The following is a 17,025-nucleotide window of genomic DNA, read 5'->3' on the forward strand; positions in this document are numbered from 1 at the left end:
GGTTAGGATTAGCGCTCCTGAGCCCAAAGAGGAACAAAGAAAGCTCAGAAGGGCTCCCAGACTCACACAGCTGTGAGAGGTGGGGCTGCAGATCCCTGGGTCCCAGCAGCTCACACAGAGCCATGGGTCAGCAGGCAGGGGCCGAGAAGTGGACGGGAGACAGGCAGGGGGCTGGTGGTAGATGCAGCATGGACACTGTGGGGTACGATCCCCCATCCATCCAGCGAGGAAGTGTGTGAAGAGAAAGGTCAAAACTGAGCGGGCAGGAGTCAGACCCAAGAGGAGGAGTCACAGAGTTCCGACCACAGAAGGTGCCGGAAAAGAAGCACTGCATCCTTGGGTTTAACATAGAAAATTAAATATTGATAGTTCGGGCCTTGGCAGTGCCACCTTCTGGGTAATTCTTATCAGCCTGGGACACCAGGGAAGGAGTAGAGATCTGCTTCTCACCAGCGTGGCCTTTGAGCCGCAATGTTCTTAACACAATGCGGGATTTACAAAGCTTTTTTACAGAATGTATAATAATTCCAGACCAAAGCCACCTCCCAAATGTTATTTTCTCAGAGAGATTTAAGTAGGTATTAAGTCGAGGCTTAAGCAGAAGGGCACAGCAACTCAGACATTTGTCACACGGGCTACGGAGACCAAGCAAGCCAGGCCGGTCTCTCTCATATATAAAACATTAACCTAATACCCAACAGGAGATGCAGTGCGGAATCCTTACAACACACAAAACTGATGCTGGTTAAACAGGGTTTTTAGGGGTTTTTTGTTTTTTTAATGATGCAAATGAAAATAAAGCCCCTCTCGGCCTTTAGCCATGTGAGATGAATAATAACCGACATGATCGAGGCTTCCCCCTAGGCCTTCCCCTGTATTTTAAACCCACTTACAACCCACTAGTTTCCTGAGTAAAACTGTGAAGTGTAAACCACTCCATTTAAGGATAAGGAGGTTGATTATCATCACCACATCACAGAGAAAATGGAGGCAGAGGGAAGTCGGGGGCCAGGCAAGAGGGGCTCTCTTTGGCCTTAGCAACCAATTAATGAAACCACAAGGAAAAACCAGAGTCCATGCCTTCTATCCTCCCCAAAAAGTGATCCAAATGTGCACTACAAAGACATAGCAGGGTCACTCAAGCTAGAGATCAAAGATCCAGAGCATCTGCTTCTGTATCGCAAAAGCGATGAATGGAGGGAGGGAGGGAGGAAGGGACAGATTGAGAGATGGAGAGATGGATGGGTGGATAGATGGATAGAGGGATGGATGGATGGATAGATAGATGGCTGGGTGGGTGGATGGATGGAAGAATGAATGGATGGATGGAGGGAGGGATGGACGGATGGAAGGAGGGATGGATGGATGGAGGGATGGATGGATGGAGGGAGGGATGGATGGGTAGATAGATGGATGAGTGGATGGATGGATGAATGGATGGAGGATGGGTGGATGGACGGATGGATAGATGGAGGGAGAGAGGGAGGGATGGATGGATGGATGGATGGATGGATGGATGGAGGAATGGAGGGATGGGTAGATAGATGAATGGATGGAAGGATGGATGGAGGGAGGGGAGGGTTGGATGGATGGATGGGTGGATAGATGGATGGACGGGTGGCTAAATGGATGGAGGAATGATGGATGAGTGGACAGATGAAGGGAAGGAGGAACAGAAGGATAAATGGATAACTGGTGAATGAATAATATTAAAGAAAAGAAGTCTCAAAAATATACTGCCAGGGGGCACCTGGGTGGCTCAGTCCTTAAGCGTCTGCCTTTGGCTCAGGTCATGATCTCAGGGTCCTGGGATCAAGTCCCGCATCTGGCTCCCTGCTCGGCGGGAAGCCTGCTTCTCCCTCTTCCACTCCCCCTGCTTGTGTTCCCTCTCTCACTGTCTCTCTCTCTGTCAAATAAATAAATAAAATCTATAAAAAAATATATACTACCAGGTGTTAAAAGTTATGAATGACATGCCCAGTATGATGCCAGGTATCTATGTTCTTTTTTACGTAACACAACACTATATAGTGATCACTGATACAAACAGAGAGTGAGAGACAAGAGGGATTCACACTGAATTCATGACAGTGTTTGCCTCTGAGGAGAGGGGGCTAGGCATGAGGACAAAGGAGACTCTGACTTTAGCAGGAAAATTTTAATCCTAGTCTTAAAAAGTGACAAAATGCAGGGCACCTGGGTGGTTCTGTTGGGTAAGCATCTGACTCTGGATTTTGGCTCAGGTCATGATCTAAAGGTTGTGAGATCGAGCCCTGCGTTGGGCTCTGCACTGGGTGTGGAGCCTGCTTAAGATTCTCTCTCTCCCTCTCCCTCTGTGTCTCCCCCCACACCCCTGCTCATGCACATACTCTCCCTTAAAAAAAACAAGTGACAAAATGCTAACACTGTCAATTATTCATAATAGACACACTGGTATTTAGGATATTATTCTGACCTGTCCTGTATTTTTAATTTTCTTAATGTTAAAAAAAATAAACAGCATCAAATGAAGATGTAAGGCACTTCTCAGCCTCTTAGGGGCCTCCCTGGCAGGACTGGAGTCAACCCTGGGCCACACTGCAGGGACTCGAAATTCTTGAAGGAAGAGCTTTATCACCATCACCTCCTCCAGCCCACTGGATCCTCTTGACTTTTCTTTCAGGGCAGAAAATGTGCTCAAGTCAGGGTCACGTACAAGTAATTTTCTAAGTAAGCCTGAAATCCCAAACCAGTCTCCTTTTGGTAGCGAACAAGCCGGCAGGAAAGAGCACATTCCGAGACAGGAAGATCTAGAAACAAAATGGCAGCCTGAAAGACTGGTACATTTTCTGATGCAAGAGTTTTTCCTGTCTGAGTTGCCCGGGCTCCTGGGACACGTGTGAGGCCGTGTAACGATGGCATTCGAGGCACCGATGTGGTAACTGTTGGTCTCAGGGGAGGCAGTCAACCAAAGAATGCATGGCTCTGTCTCCCAGTCCACATACTGCATGATTCCACTGATAGGGAATGTCCAGAGAAGGCAGATCCATAGGGACAGAAAGCAGGTGAGTGGTTGCCAGGGGCTGGGGGGCAGGGCCCAGGGGCTGACCTCTGATGGGCAGGGGTTTCCTTCTGGGGTGGTGAGAATGTTCTAAGATTGTGGTGATGCACATACTCACCTGTGAATTTACTAAAACCCATTGAATTGTACACTTTTAATTTGCAAATTGTATGGAAGGGAAATTATATCTCAATTTTTAAAAGAAATCTTTTTTTTCCCCCCTGTGCTGAGAAACTATCAAGATGCAGGCATCACATTTGAGAACTTGCCGAGGCAAGTGGCGCCTGGGTGGCTCAGTCAGTTAAAGTGTCTGCCTTCGGCTCAGGTCATGATCCCGGGGTCCTGGGATCGAGCCCTGCATCGGGCTCCCTGCTCAGCGGGGAAGCCTGCTTCTCCCTCTGCCCCTCCCCATACTTGCTCTCTCTCACTATCTCTGTCTCTCTCTCTAAAACAAATACATAAAATCTTAAAAAAACAACATGCCGACACAAGTCACCAGTAAGGACCCTTCGAACAGCCAGGGCACACTCATGCAAGAGCTACACCTGCTCCAATCTCATCGACTCGGTCATCAGGAGCCACACCACCCTGGATGCCTGCAGGAGCCTCCCACTGGCTTCTACTTCCTTCCTTCCTCGCGGACCCCACCCCCAGAGAAGCCGAGATCCCCCTTCTCAAATATTAACGAGGTCATGCGCGCTGCACCAAACCTCTCCACAGCAAGATCACTGCCCCCGCCTCAGCCCCATCACCTCCTTCTGCTGCATGGACACACCGAGTTCACTTCCAACCCAGGCTTGCTGCACCTGCAGACCCAGTGTCCGGGAGGTTCTGCACAAAGGTCTTCACTGCGCTAACCTCTCATCATCTAGGGAACTGCTCAGATGTCACCCCCTCACCTGCCGGAGGCAAGGGTGCAGATGACTTCATTCACTCTCTCATGAGACATTGTTCATTGAGATGCACCAGCCGCGGGGGCACAAGGGTGCACAAGACAGAGCAGGAGCGCTGGTGGAGAGACGCTGGCCACGCAGCCACAGAGCGCGCACCTGCAGAATCATGGCCTTGTGGGGGGGGGCGGAGCAGGGGAAGCAAGGGCCCTGAGGACACCCCATGCGGGATCAGCGGGGCAGGGGAGGCGAACCGTGTCAGTATCGGATCTTTATCCTTGGAACAGTAGGAGCTCCTGGGGAAGGTTGACGGGACGTGGTGGGACTGTGTTTACACTGCAAGCAGCCGCCTGGGGCACTGTGTGGATTCTCCTGGTCCGGCGGGGGGATGGCAGTATGCACATCCTGGTCACAGAGAAGGACAGGAGAGCCCAGGTCCGAGGGGTCCAGATGGTGCAGGACAGGACCTGGCGGTGGACTCTGGCAAGAGGGCCGGGGAGATGAAATGCTCGGGGTGAACCCAGGGTGCTGGCTCGGACAACAGAATCAGAGGCTCACAGCCAAAATGTGCAAACAACCCAAGTGGCCATCCGCTGGCCAATGGATGAACGAAATATGGTCCATCAGCGAAGTGCTCCTTGCCAATAAAAACACTGGTGGGTGAGCCTCAAAACTCTTCCACTGAGTGAAAGAAGCAAGACACGCAAGGCCACATCCTGTAGGACCCCAATGGTACGGAATGCCCAAAATAGGGTGACCACAGAGAGAGGAAACAGGTTCGTGGGTGTCAGGGGCTAGAAGTGGGCGAGGATGAGGGGCAGGCAGGTGGTGATGGAAGATCCCACACCCAGATGGGGTGATGTCTGCACAACTCGGCAAACTCACTCAAAATCACCGAATAGGTATCCTTAACATGAGTGAACTTTATGGCTTGTAAATTACACCTCAATAAAGTTGTTTGGTTTTTTTTTAAGCGAACCACTAGCTGAGAGAGGGAACAGCAGTGGGACCAGACGTGGGGGTCAGAGAGAGGAAGAGAGGGTCCAGGTATCCAGGTATCCCATCCAGGCAACGTTGCGTTTTCATTGAGCAGGTGTCAAGGGAGAGTGAGCTCTGTCCCCTGGATGGGAGGTCAGAGCTGGAGATGCATCCGTGTCCATGGCCGTCCCTCACTCAGACACGTGTGAGTATCAGTGAGCCCTAGAACTCCAGAGCTTCGCCTGAGAAGTGAGTAGAAGGCAGAGAAGTCCCAGGGGAGAGGAGGGATTCTGGGAAAAGGACTCTGGTTTGGATGGGAGACGAGCCCCTAGCAGAGTGGGGCCAGGGAGCCAGGCATGGCCCGCCCGCACCTCCCCCAGAGCAGCCCCCACGCCGCTCAGCCACCCAGGGCCAGGACGCCATGGAGAGCAAGGCAGGGGGATACCCGACCCACAGACCCTCTGGAAAGATGGTCCTAAGACAAACCCTCGTGGAGGGGAGCCGGGAAGTGACTTGTTCCCAGAAGCCTGGACCTCATGAACTCCTACAAGAAGACACAGAGTGCTCACCTCCTGAGGGGTCAAGAGTAAGGAGTTAGCGTGTACCCACCAATGTGCTCAAATGGAGCTTTTCAAGGCAGAACGCCATTCCTGCCCAGGCCTTCCAGAACCTTCTCTCATGACGGACAGTCTCTGTAGAAGGAGAGGCCAATAGGGGGCAGTAGGGGCTTGATTCTCAGCTACCAAATGAGGAGAGGGGCTCAGAGATGGCCAAGACAGGTGAAGAAGTCCCAACATTCAAAGCCGCAGACCTCAGATAAGACCAAATACAGTGCCGTGTCTGGGAGAAAGGTGAGGAAGGGGTTAAAACCTGGGGGAGGAGGAGGTGGGACGTCTGTGCCACTGGCTTTCTAGTTTGATCCTCAATGATAAGTGGAAGGCCAAGGTCACTTGGAAACCAAGCATGTCTGACAGTCCATTTGTAAGCAAGTGATAGATGGCGGAGCGTCCCCATCAGCGGACGTGAGCGGCGGGGAGGCGGGCACAGCAGGGACGCGGCAGGCCGCTGCTTTGGGGGAGGAGTTTGAGCGTGTGTGCGCGAGCGAGAGAGAGAGAGGAGAGAGGATGGATGAACGGCAATAAATCGTCTTTGAGGGGATCAGGATCACAGCTCAGATGCTTCTTCCTAAATGAAATATCAAAGCTGAAGATACACAATAAATGGAAGCATCGGTAAAGCAAAGGAGGAGAGACTCATTCTCCCGAAGCACCTGCCAGGAGGTGGCCAGTCCCTGCACCTCCGGGGACCCGTCCAGACGGGTCGTGGTGGATGTGATGGACACGGGGGATGGTGGCTGCCACCGAGCGACTCGGAGCCAAGCCCTGGGTGGGGGGTGGGCACTGGGGCTGGCGCTCTGTGCTCCCAAGGAGGCCCCGTCACGGGCTCCTCCCGCCCTCCCTGGGATGGGCCACGCGGGGCGAGGTAGAGACCGGACTGCCGTGCGCTCAGGGCCAGCTCTGTCCCCACTTCCCTCAAAACTATAAATAACAGAAGAACAGTCGTTTGTATTGATCTTCGCACTTGCCATTCACTTAAAAGGCCCGGTTTGCTGGCCGGTCTGCACTCGACCCCACACTGAGCCCTCCGTGCGTGTGTGGCGATCCAGAGCCCCCCTCACTGTGCCGTCCCCTGCACGGCCCTGTGAACCCCGACCGGGAAGGACTCTGCTCCTCAGGCTTCGAGGAGCCCTGCCAGATACTCTGGCTCAGAGGTGGAAAACTTCCTCCCACTGGAGGTGTGAGACTGGGCAGTAGTCACTTAAAGGAGAGACAGGTCCAGACTGCACCTGGGAGGGGGAGGAAGGGGACACGCCGGGGACAGCAGAGGGATAGCCACCTGGCTCCTTGAGACACCACCTCCCCGTTGAGCGGGCGGACACAGGGGTGACAGACTGGCACAGCAGCTCCCACGGGAACTCTGGGTGGGATTCCAGGGTCCGTCTCATGTCCCCGGCTCCAGGACTCAATGTGGCAAGGACCTGCACGCAGGGACAACGGCTGCTTTGTTGCCGGGGTTCATGCCTGTGGGAGTGCCGGTCTCAGCCTCCAGGGGCTTTGTTTGTCTCAACAAAGTGAAGGCAGGTGATCTTTAGAAGATTCCGGAAACAATTATGCTCCTGGGAGTAGAGACCAAACCCCTGGCAGACCTTCATGGCTGTGGGCCTGGAGAGCAGGTGTCTCTCCATCATTCCCGGCCTCTGGACAGAACCCACCATGCCCCCCGCCAGGAAGAGTGGGCCACGGGCTTCCAGGCCAGCTCCCGCTACCCTATACCCACGAGACCCCGCGTCGTGGTGACTTCTCCCACATCCCACGCCCTTACTCGCACCCATGGGGCATCGCAACAGCCACGATGGCAAAACGGCCTCTCTCTCCGTTGTCACTGGTGAGTGTCCCCCAGGTGGGCAGTGCCCGCTCTGACCAAGGAGACCGATGAAGGTAAGAGACGCTCAGCGGGCACTTGCTGTCCCCTGGTCCTGGCTGTGCGCCCAGCCTGCACTTGCTCACTTCACGCCTGCAGGTGGGCCCCAGGCTCGAGACCTTTCGTGCCGTTCCCCAAACACACGGCGGACAGTGGGGGGGGGGGGCGCTCCAAGCCATCTTGGATGCACCCAACCCCGTGCCGTGCCTTCTGCAAGGCTGCCCACGGCCACGTTCTCCGGTAACAACGAGCTGCAGAAACTCATCAGGCAGCGAGTGAGCACATCCAACACCAGCTTCTGGCGGGTTTGGAGGCTCTGGGCCGTGTATCCCAGGCCACCTGCTTCTCACCGGTCCACCGGGACTGGGAGGGCATCGGTGGGGCCTTTGAGGGTGGGTGATGTTCCATCTCCTCGTCCAGTGCTGGTTACATGCTGGGCCACTCTGTGATACGACACCCAGAATGACAACGCTCCCAAGTGCTGCCCAGCTCGGGCTGTTCCACGAACTCAGAAGTAACACACATGAGGACCTTAATCTGCATCCGGCCCCCGGAAAGCAAGCGGGAAGTTCCCAAAGGACGCACTGGCGCCAATCCGGGACCCGGGGTTTCCCGCAGAGGGACTGTATCTGCGGGACGCTCAGCGTCGGTGCAGGAGGGAGATGAGGAGAGCGTGCCCACACATGGTCAGAGCAACAGACAGAAAGCACGTCGCTGACAGCTGCCCGAGTCAGCCAGAAACAGCCCAGAAATGATGAAGATGTGCTACGGGAGGAGAAGAGAGGCGGAAACCAGACACGCATTCATCCGGAGAGGATGCACCCCCGGGTAAAAGAAGGAAGATCTACAAGAGGAAAAGAAGCAGCCACAAAACCTAGTAAAAAAGAGAGGGGAGGGGAGGGGAGGGCAGGGGAGGGCAGGGGAGGAAGAAGGAAGGGAGAATAATTTTCAAGACGAGTTAGCACAAGGCTGGAAATCAAACAGAAAGCCTGAATCTCAACCACAATCCAGCAGGAATTACAAGGGACAGAGCAGGATGGGTCCACGTGAACACACCATAAAGAAATGCAGTTAGAATGGCCAAAATGGACAGGGAAAGAAACAACAAATGTTGGAGAGGTTGTGGAGAAAGGGGAACCCTCTTACACTGTTGGTGGGAATGCAAGTTGGTGCAGACACTTTGGAAAACAGTGTGGAGGTGCCTCAAAAATTTAAAAATAGAGCTACCCTATGACCCAGCAATTGCACTCCTGGGTATTTACCCCAAAGACACAGATGTAGTGAAAAGAAGGGCCATATGCACCCCAATGTTCATAGCAGCAATGTCCGCAATAGCCAGACTGTGGAAAGTGCTGAGATGCCCTTCAACAGATGAATGGATAAAGAAGATGTGGTCCTTATATACAATGGAATATTACTCAGCCATCAGAAAGGATGAATACCCAACTTTTACATCAACATGGATGGGACTGGAGGGGATTATGCTAAGCGAAATAAGTCAAGCAGAGAAAGTCATTTATCATATGGTTTCACTTATTTGTGGAACATAAGGAATAACATGGAGGACATTAGGAGAAAGAAGGGAAAAATGGGGGGGGGAATTGGAGGGAGAGATGAACCATGAGAGACTATGGACCTGAGAAACAAACAGGGTTCTAGGGGGGAGGGGGGATTGGTTAGCCCAGTGATGGGTATTAAGGAGGGCACGTACTGCATGGAGCACTGGGTGTTATACGAAAACAATGGATCGTGGATCACTACGTCAAAAACTAATGATGTATTGTATGGTGACTAACATAACATAATAAAATAAAAAAAAAAAAATGTTCGAGAACATCACAGAGGACTAGGAGGAGAGGCGCCGGGGATGAAGGCAGATACGGAGAAGCCCAAGGGTGCGAGGCCGCTGTCCCTGAAACAGAGACCCCAACCCACAAGCCGGAAGAAGGAGCAGCGGGTGAGAAAAGCTCCCAGAAACAAGGGGCCAACGGCATCTGCGGAGGGGAAGTTTTCCCAGAAACACGGAGCGGCCGGCACCACCAGCGAGGGCCCACAGACACCAAGCAAGCACGTAGCAGGACACACACCAGGGCCGTGGGCAATGAGAAGCCCCGAGGGCTACCAGGGGCCAACACAGGAAACGACATGGGGCCCAAGCCTTGAGAGACGACTGGGAGTCAGCGGTGGGCAGCACGGGCAAGGCCAGGCCAGACAGAGCTCACGAAACTCAGCAAATGGGGAAGAGTGTGGGACACGGGCTCCCTGTACCACCGAGCCCAGAGCAGCAGGGAAGAGGCAGAGCCCGCCTGGGTGCCGAGGCCCCACCTACTAATGCGTCCACTGTGGGCATCTCCTCCCCGAGGCTGGTCCCTGTGCCCTCGAGGCCTGGCCTCTGCCCGGCACATAATACACGCTCAGTACGTGGACCGCGGCACCAGTTGCATGCGATGAGGCAGACAAAGGCACAGCTGATGGGGAGGAGGGCAGGGCAGGGCAGGCGCACGACGTGCGGGACGCCACCAGGACAGGCCGTGCAGAAGGAGACCACAGGCATCCTCGAGCCCAAGCCACGCTGGGCACTGAGCAGAAGTGAGCGAACGGGGCCTACCGTCTGCTGCAGGTCCTGGATGAGGATGCGGATCACCAGCGTGTTGCCCTGGCTCTCCTCCGTCCTGGCGGCGCTGGGCTTCTCCGCCGTGGCCCGGATGGTGTCGTAGATGGTTTCTTCTTTCGAGCTGTCCGACTCTGACCCCACGGAGTAGTCGGAGAAGCTCTGGGCCATCTCGTCCTCGCTGGAGGTCGGGCTGTGCGGCATGGCTGCCCTACGTGTGGAAGGAGCAGGGGGAGGAACACAACGGGCACATGTGAAAACTGCACACAGGAAGCCCAGCGTTCGGGGGAGACTGGCGCCTCAGGCGCACCGTCCTGCACCTGCTGGTCTAACAGCCGCACAGCTACTGTGCATGATGCACACGCCTCTGGAGGCGGGGAGAACATGGTACCCCAGCTGCTCCCCGGAGCCCGGACCGGGAGGCAGCCAGGCCAGGACAGGGCCCCGTAGGCTCTGCCCCCAGGCTGGGAAACCCCGCATGCACAAGGAGCCCTACCTAGCGGTGGCCGCGACCACAGCTCACAGGGATCCACCAAAAGGCCATGGGGGCAGTCTGAAGCCTCCCAAGGTAGGAAAACAAGCGACCTTCTGTTTTCCTTTGAAGCCAGAGCAGCAGGAGCGGAAGAAATGCAAGCTTCGGGTCAGAACGGTACCAAGTTCACGCTTAATAACCCCTCTGCTTCAAACACAGAGCACTGATGGGTAATGTAAAAATAGAACAGAAAGGCAGGGCCAGGCTCAGAAGGGAAGTAGTCCCGGGGCCCAGGAGTCCAGCAGAGCCTGAAGCCATGAGCAGGCTGACTTAGGGGAGACTCAGGGGGGTCCCCAAGGGTCTGTGGCAGCTGGGAGCACAGTTTCCCCGCCATCAAGTCTAGTAGAGATTCCCCAGCAAAGACCAAGTCAGGGCGCCAACCGTGGCTGATGGAGAACACAAAGAAGGATGTGGATGTAACTCTGGGAGCATGCTGCCCAGGGATACCCCCATCTCTGCGGGCAGGGGTCCGGAGAGGTTAGGATAAGAGCCGGTGTGAGCTGGGGATGCCGGGGAGCTGGTAGAGGACGCGCCAAAGCAACAAGTCCACTCGAACTCTGTAAAGGAGGTCAAGGCCCTGTGCGTGTAGAAAGTGGGCAGGGGCGTTCCCTGCAAGAAGGGCCATCCTGAGCAACCAGGGATGGAGGCCACCCTGATCGCTGAGGGACTGCCCGCCTGGTTTATGGTATCCTCCCACAGAGGGCACAGCTTCGAGCAAGAATGAGTGCCCTACACGTGGAGGACCCTAAAACAGAATATCCAGTGATTTACAGGAGGGAGGGGGAGGGGGGAGCTCACCTGCACATCTGCCCCAGGCTCCAGGCCCAGCAGGTGCTTGGGTGAGCGTCCCCTGCTCTCGTGTTTCATGAGCAGGGGAGGCTCAGAAAAGTCCCGGGGGGGGCACGGTTCACCCAGCGACAATTTGTGTTCATCGTGAGAAAACGGACACCCCCTATTTACTTCCAGAGTTCAGTTTAACGACAGCAAATGCCTGCTGGAGCTAGAAGCGACCCGCCGCTCTGCCCCCTGCAGGGCCAGCACTGGGGTGCTGGCAGCCACCGGGGGCGCTCCTGTCTCCATCCCAGACTTTCCTGGGGTCACCAGACACCCAGGTGCACACGAAGCCTAACAAAGCAAAGGAGCTACTCCAGAAATGCATGCCCTCCCCAGGGGAAGGGCAAGACCATGACCGGGGTCAGGGGCTCCCTTCCTGCCGAGAAGATCTGCACCGTCTTTGGGGAATGGGCCAAGATCGTGGGGCCCACAGAGTTTTGTTTGGCCTGCACAGGGTTTTAAATGTCTAACCTAAAGATTCCATACGCAAATCCAGATTTCTGGTTTATGGTGACCATCAGAAGGTTCTGCCCCGTGACACCCAGGGACAGGGACGATCTCCAGCAAGCCCCACCCCCACCCTCTCCAGGTCCACCTCAGGCTCTCCTCCTTGACATCAGTCACCTTCCCCGTCCTCCCACCGTGAGTGTGAGAGCCTGACAACAGATCCATCCGTTCACTCATGCTGGCCTCTGTGTCCTTCTAGACCCTCCGCAAGACCAGACATTTGACTGCTTGGACTGGCCCGGTGACCAGTCAGGAGTCTCAAAGAGCAGATCATCCAAATCACCCAGGAAGATTTTATTTTTTTCAATTAAAACTTCCAAAGCTAACCCCCGTGTGATTCGGAATTAAGATTTCAGAGCCAATGGGTCTTTTCTGTATTCACTGCCAGACGCCTTTGTGAGCTCAGCTTCATGCCTTCCCAACCACAGGAGTGCGAAATCTGGTGAGGGACAAGACAGCGGTGGCTGGGGACAGGATCTGGGTGCTCCTGGCTCCACCCCAGCAGGGTCCCCACCTGTCTGGCTGCAACAGCTAGCGACGTGCTCCTTCCTGCCTTTACCATCTACCCGTGGAAAAATAAGTGCCGGGCATAATTACACGGTATAGGGTAGGCGCAGACTTTTTAACATATGATACAGTAACACCTATCACGTAGAAATAATATAACAGTGTACAATCATTTCTATATTGCGTCTAATTATAACATGTTAAAACAAATAACATAAACATTCATGTGTAAATATGTTAAAGAATCGCATACATGTAATTATTTGCAACTATGTCCCAGGTTCCAAGGAAGCGTATCCTCTAGAACACTGGTTCTTCATCCTGGCCCCAGAAGTTACTTGGGGAACCTTTAAAAAAAATGAGCGCCAGAACTTCTGAATGAACTGGTCTGGGACACTGTCCCTGGAAGCTGCCCCGGGGACTGTTAGGAGAAGCACCTGCAGCCGAGCCCGGGCTGCCCCTTCATGAGCTGGGCAGGGAGCACAGACTGGAGGACAGGGGCATGGAGACGCAAACCTGCCTTCTCCTGGGCGTGAGGGACAGTGGGAGAGGCGCAGCGCTCACTGTCTCAGCCGTCAGCATGAACACAGGTGTGTGGTCCATCACAAGGGGCTTCCAGTAGCTTCTTCCTGCCCGACAGGGTAAGTTAGCCCAGAGCACCTCCTGCTCCAATAACGAACCACGTCTTCCCTCCTTACAGCCTGTCTGTGCCTCTTCCGAACCCAGCAGGGCCCAGGGGACGCAGAGGGGACATGGAAGGTGACCTCACGCTCACAGGAGGGGATCCCTGTCGAATGAGGAGTGACCTGTCAGGGGAAGCCAGGCACAGGCGGAGGCAAACAAGGCCACTCCCGGCACACGGGGTCCAGCGGCTCTTCTCACGAAAGATGGGCACTGGCCCCGGAAAGCCCATGGTTGGGGCAGCGCAGGCCTCAGTGCCTGCATCTGGAAGATGGGCACGTGGACAGCCGCCAGCAGAACGCGGCGCCATGCAGGCTCATGGCCTTGCACGTCTGAGACCGTTCAAGAGCAAACGGGATGATCCGAGCCCCCAAGTTACCTCCTCACGTGGCCCCCGCCACCAGACCCCACCACAGCCCCTTGCGTCGGCCAGGGGCTGGTGGTCACAAAAGGATGTGTCTGCCACCAAAGTGCGGGTGCGGAAGGTCCCACTGGACGGGTCCAAAGAGGAAAAGGAGGCCACCTGCACACTGGTCCTTTGCAGGACAGCCCGGGTGCTCAAGGCAGAGACCTGAGCAGAACGTCTTGACCTTAATACGGGGCTTAAGCAATGAGATCAGCAGACCCATGGGAAAAGCAAAGCCCTGGGAAAACATGTAATCATTAACTCCCAGGCAGGACTGCAAGGCCCAGGGTCACCAGGGCCAGGTAAGAGAGAGGGCACCGGCCCCATCTGCATTTCAGATAAACCACGAAAGCATTTTATTATATTTCCCAAATATTGCATGGGACATACTTACGCTAAAGAATTATTCATTGTTCATGTGAAATTCAAACAGGACTGGGTGTCGTGCATTTTGTTGGGGGGGCGGAGAGGCCATATGGGTTCTTCACCCCACGGTGAGGGGGGGCAGGCAGGCTCCGAAGACAGCCGTGCCACAAAACCCAGCCTCCCTCGGAAAAGTCAGCGCCAGGTTGGAGGAGGGAAGGTTACCCGCCGCCCCTGGCAAACATTTCAGCATCACCGGCCTCGGAGCGGGGGGGGGGGGGGGCAGTTATAAAAACACAGGTTGGTAAAGTGCGATGACCCCCAGAACACGTTTCTCTAACCTGCCCCCCACACACACACCACCTAGGTGCCTACGAACGAGGAGAAACAGAAGTGATGCCAGTAAAGGACATTTTCCAAAGGCTCCATATTCTACCACTGGAGAGTTCCGGGAAAACACGAAATTGTTCCAAGAAAACGTAACAACTTAAACTGGCTCCTGAGCCCCCTGACACCTCGGATGGAGGGGGGGCAGCTAGTTTTCCTGCTCACTGCTTCCACCGCCACGGTGAACACAGCAACACTGACCTGGGACCTAAGATGCATTAAAAAACAAAACAAAACAAAAAAACAAAGCACCTCCCGGCTGGAGTGGACTTTATCAGAGCTGCAGGCCCGTGAAGATCGCAGATAAAAATGCAGAGGGCCCGCTGGCTCTGCTTTAATCATACACACGCACACATATATGGGGGGGGGGGGCAGAAAAGGGTTTTTACTCAAGTGGAGTCTCCAACAGCACCCCACGTCTGTGACACCCGGGCCCAGGATTGGTGACTACTCGCTCACGTTGTGCACTCACATGTCTACAATTCACTCATCCGCAAGGCAGTGAGACCCCCAGGGGGCTGCACGGGGTCGGTGCACGGACACTGAAATCGGGGCTGGGGGCGGCCCCCACCGCACCTGCAGGAACGGGCTGTCACATGCACGGTCTGCGCAATGGCTGTGGGCAGGGGGCTGCAGCGAGAGGGGGCCGGGGGCTGCAGTGAGAGGGGGCCGGGGGCTGCAGCGAGTGGGGGCCGGGGGCAGAGAAGGGCAGCCCGGGGAAGGCGAGGAGAGAGAATCGCCGCCTCCCCAGGTTAGCCTAGCATCTCTGCAAGCACTGTCCTGAATAAACTCTCCCTTCCATGCCCGCCGCATCCGTGGATAAACGAGGTCTGTCTTCTACCTCCTGCCGCCTGTCGGCACCACCCCCTCGAGCTGGGCTCCTCCCCCTGGTCCCCCGGGGTCCTTCCCTCAAGCTGGGGCTCCAGCCTGGGTCGGGCCCGATGCCCCCCGCTACACAGATCCGCCTTCCGCTTGACTCAGAGCCTGGGCCGCACCAGCCCGGGCACCACCCCCCCTCAGCTGCCACGGCCCAGCTAGTGCTCTGAGAACTAATCCCACGCACGCACGCTTGCCGCAGAGCAGACAAGACACTGATGTAAAGCTTCTCGCGCACAGAGTACTAACACGGATGGCTGTGGCCGGAGGGACCACGGATCCGGGTGCAGAACCGTAGCTCGCGCCGGTGGACAGACAGAATGCTGCTGACAGCCAGGCTGCGTATCCTCGGAGAGATTGTATTTAAACAGAAATGTGGCAGCCAAACGTGAAAATATAGCAAAATCATAAAATATCTCATTCTGATGGTGGACGTATAGTTATTATGTTTTTCTACCTTTCTATAGGGTGATAATGTTTTTAATTAAAAGTAACTTTTAAAAAATCCAGTGACGATGACCTAAGTTCTGTCTGTAATGGTCTTTCCAACACAAGCCCCTGATGAATCAAGTCTACTCCAAATTCTGAAAGGAAACGGGCCGGGGAGGCCAAGGGGCACCCAGCGGGGTCCCGGGCATGGTGGATGCTTCTGGAAGGGCTAGGGTTCTCGCAAGAATGTGGGCGGAGGGGGTCATTATTGCTCCTGACTTAAGAGATAGGGTCAGCCGGTAGGGGACACGGCCCCCAGTCCTTCCTGAGGCTTTGAGGGAGGGACGGGACAGACCCTACACCAGCAGGGCAGACGGCAGACCTGCCCTTGGAGGCCCTCCCAGGAAACCTCCAAGACAACCCGCCTGATAAGGGGAAAGCAGGGTGCAGCCTGGGGAGGGGGAACTTGGGTCAATTCACCCCCGTCTGGGCACCAACCACACCCCTCTTCCAACGAGGAGGAGGGGTGGACAGCAGGCAACATGCAAACGATTTGCACTGATGTATATATTTGTATATATATTTTTTAATGCCTTGACCTTAATTTTCACAGCAATCATCGGTTCATAGGAAGCCAAGCCGACAGAGCTCCCACACGCTCCCTCTGCCCCCGCTCAGTGAACAAACATATTATTGTTCGACTCCTTCCTCAGGCAAGCTTCCTGGGTTTTCTCGCTTGGACCCTGACCCACCAGGGCTAAGTTCAGCTAGCTCCTAGTCTCCAGCCCTCACAGACCGGTTGCACTCAGGATCTGAAATGAAATGTAAAATCCAAACAGTGTTCTGTGGCCCAGACGGGTAGGGCGCCCCGGATAGTCAGGAGCACGTCCCAGCCCCAGCCCCTAGCTGGGCTCCCTGTAATGAGCTCCGGCCAGCAGGTGCACTGGGAATGCCCCAAGTGGGCGGCATGGCCTGGGTCCTCCTGCCGGGTACACGCTGAGCTGCCACCATGGAAGGCGGCAGCAACGCCGGCTACCCTAGGCAGCGCTGTCTGTGGGGCTTTGCACGGGGCGGACACACCTTCTAGACGATGGGTTACCAGCGGCCAAGTCCAATTACTGAGTCTGGGAATTGGGCGCATCAAACAAAATTACAGAGCTCTGAGATTTCTAGGGGGAAACGGAATGCCACAGAGATCTGGAAACTAGCATGTGTCTGGTTATGAAAATGCTTTTACAATTTCCAACCCCACGCCAGGCTCTCGCCAGCTTTCGGGGCCACGGCCCAGCATCAGACACTCTGGGCGAGGTGGGCCTCCCTCCATGTGCCACGTCACTGGCCCGGGACACCTGCTGGCCTGTGGGTGAGGCTGCAGCTACCCCAGTCCTGCTGTCACCTATCATGACAGTGTTTAAACTTCAGGACGGGTTTTCTTTAATTCCTATTATTATTGCAACGGCTGTGGGAATCCGGGTGTGCTCTGCACCCACAACTTTGATTTTC

General features: G+C 55.2%; 1 protein-coding gene across 1 annotated transcript in view; it reads right to left on the minus strand.

Moving 5' to 3' along the window:
* SHANK2 (SH3 and multiple ankyrin repeat domains 2) overlaps window positions 1-17,025 on the minus strand; it is a 480,608-nt gene that overhangs the window by 416,331 nt on the left and 47,252 nt on the right. Inside the window, exon 3 of the mRNA XM_035013495.1 lies at window positions 9,998-10,211. Within this exon, the coding sequence (XP_034869386.1) occupies window positions 9,998-10,204 (207 nt within the window). The 5' untranslated portion in view covers window positions 10,205-10,211. The remainder of the gene's footprint in view (window positions 1-9,997; window positions 10,212-17,025) is intronic.

Source organism: Mirounga leonina, unplaced genomic scaffold (genome assembly GCF_011800145.1).
Source record: "Mirounga leonina isolate KUSES-001 unplaced genomic scaffold, KU_Mleo_1.0 Mir_166, whole genome shotgun sequence".
Taxonomy (NCBI): domain Eukaryota; kingdom Metazoa; phylum Chordata; class Mammalia; order Carnivora; family Phocidae; genus Mirounga; species Mirounga leonina.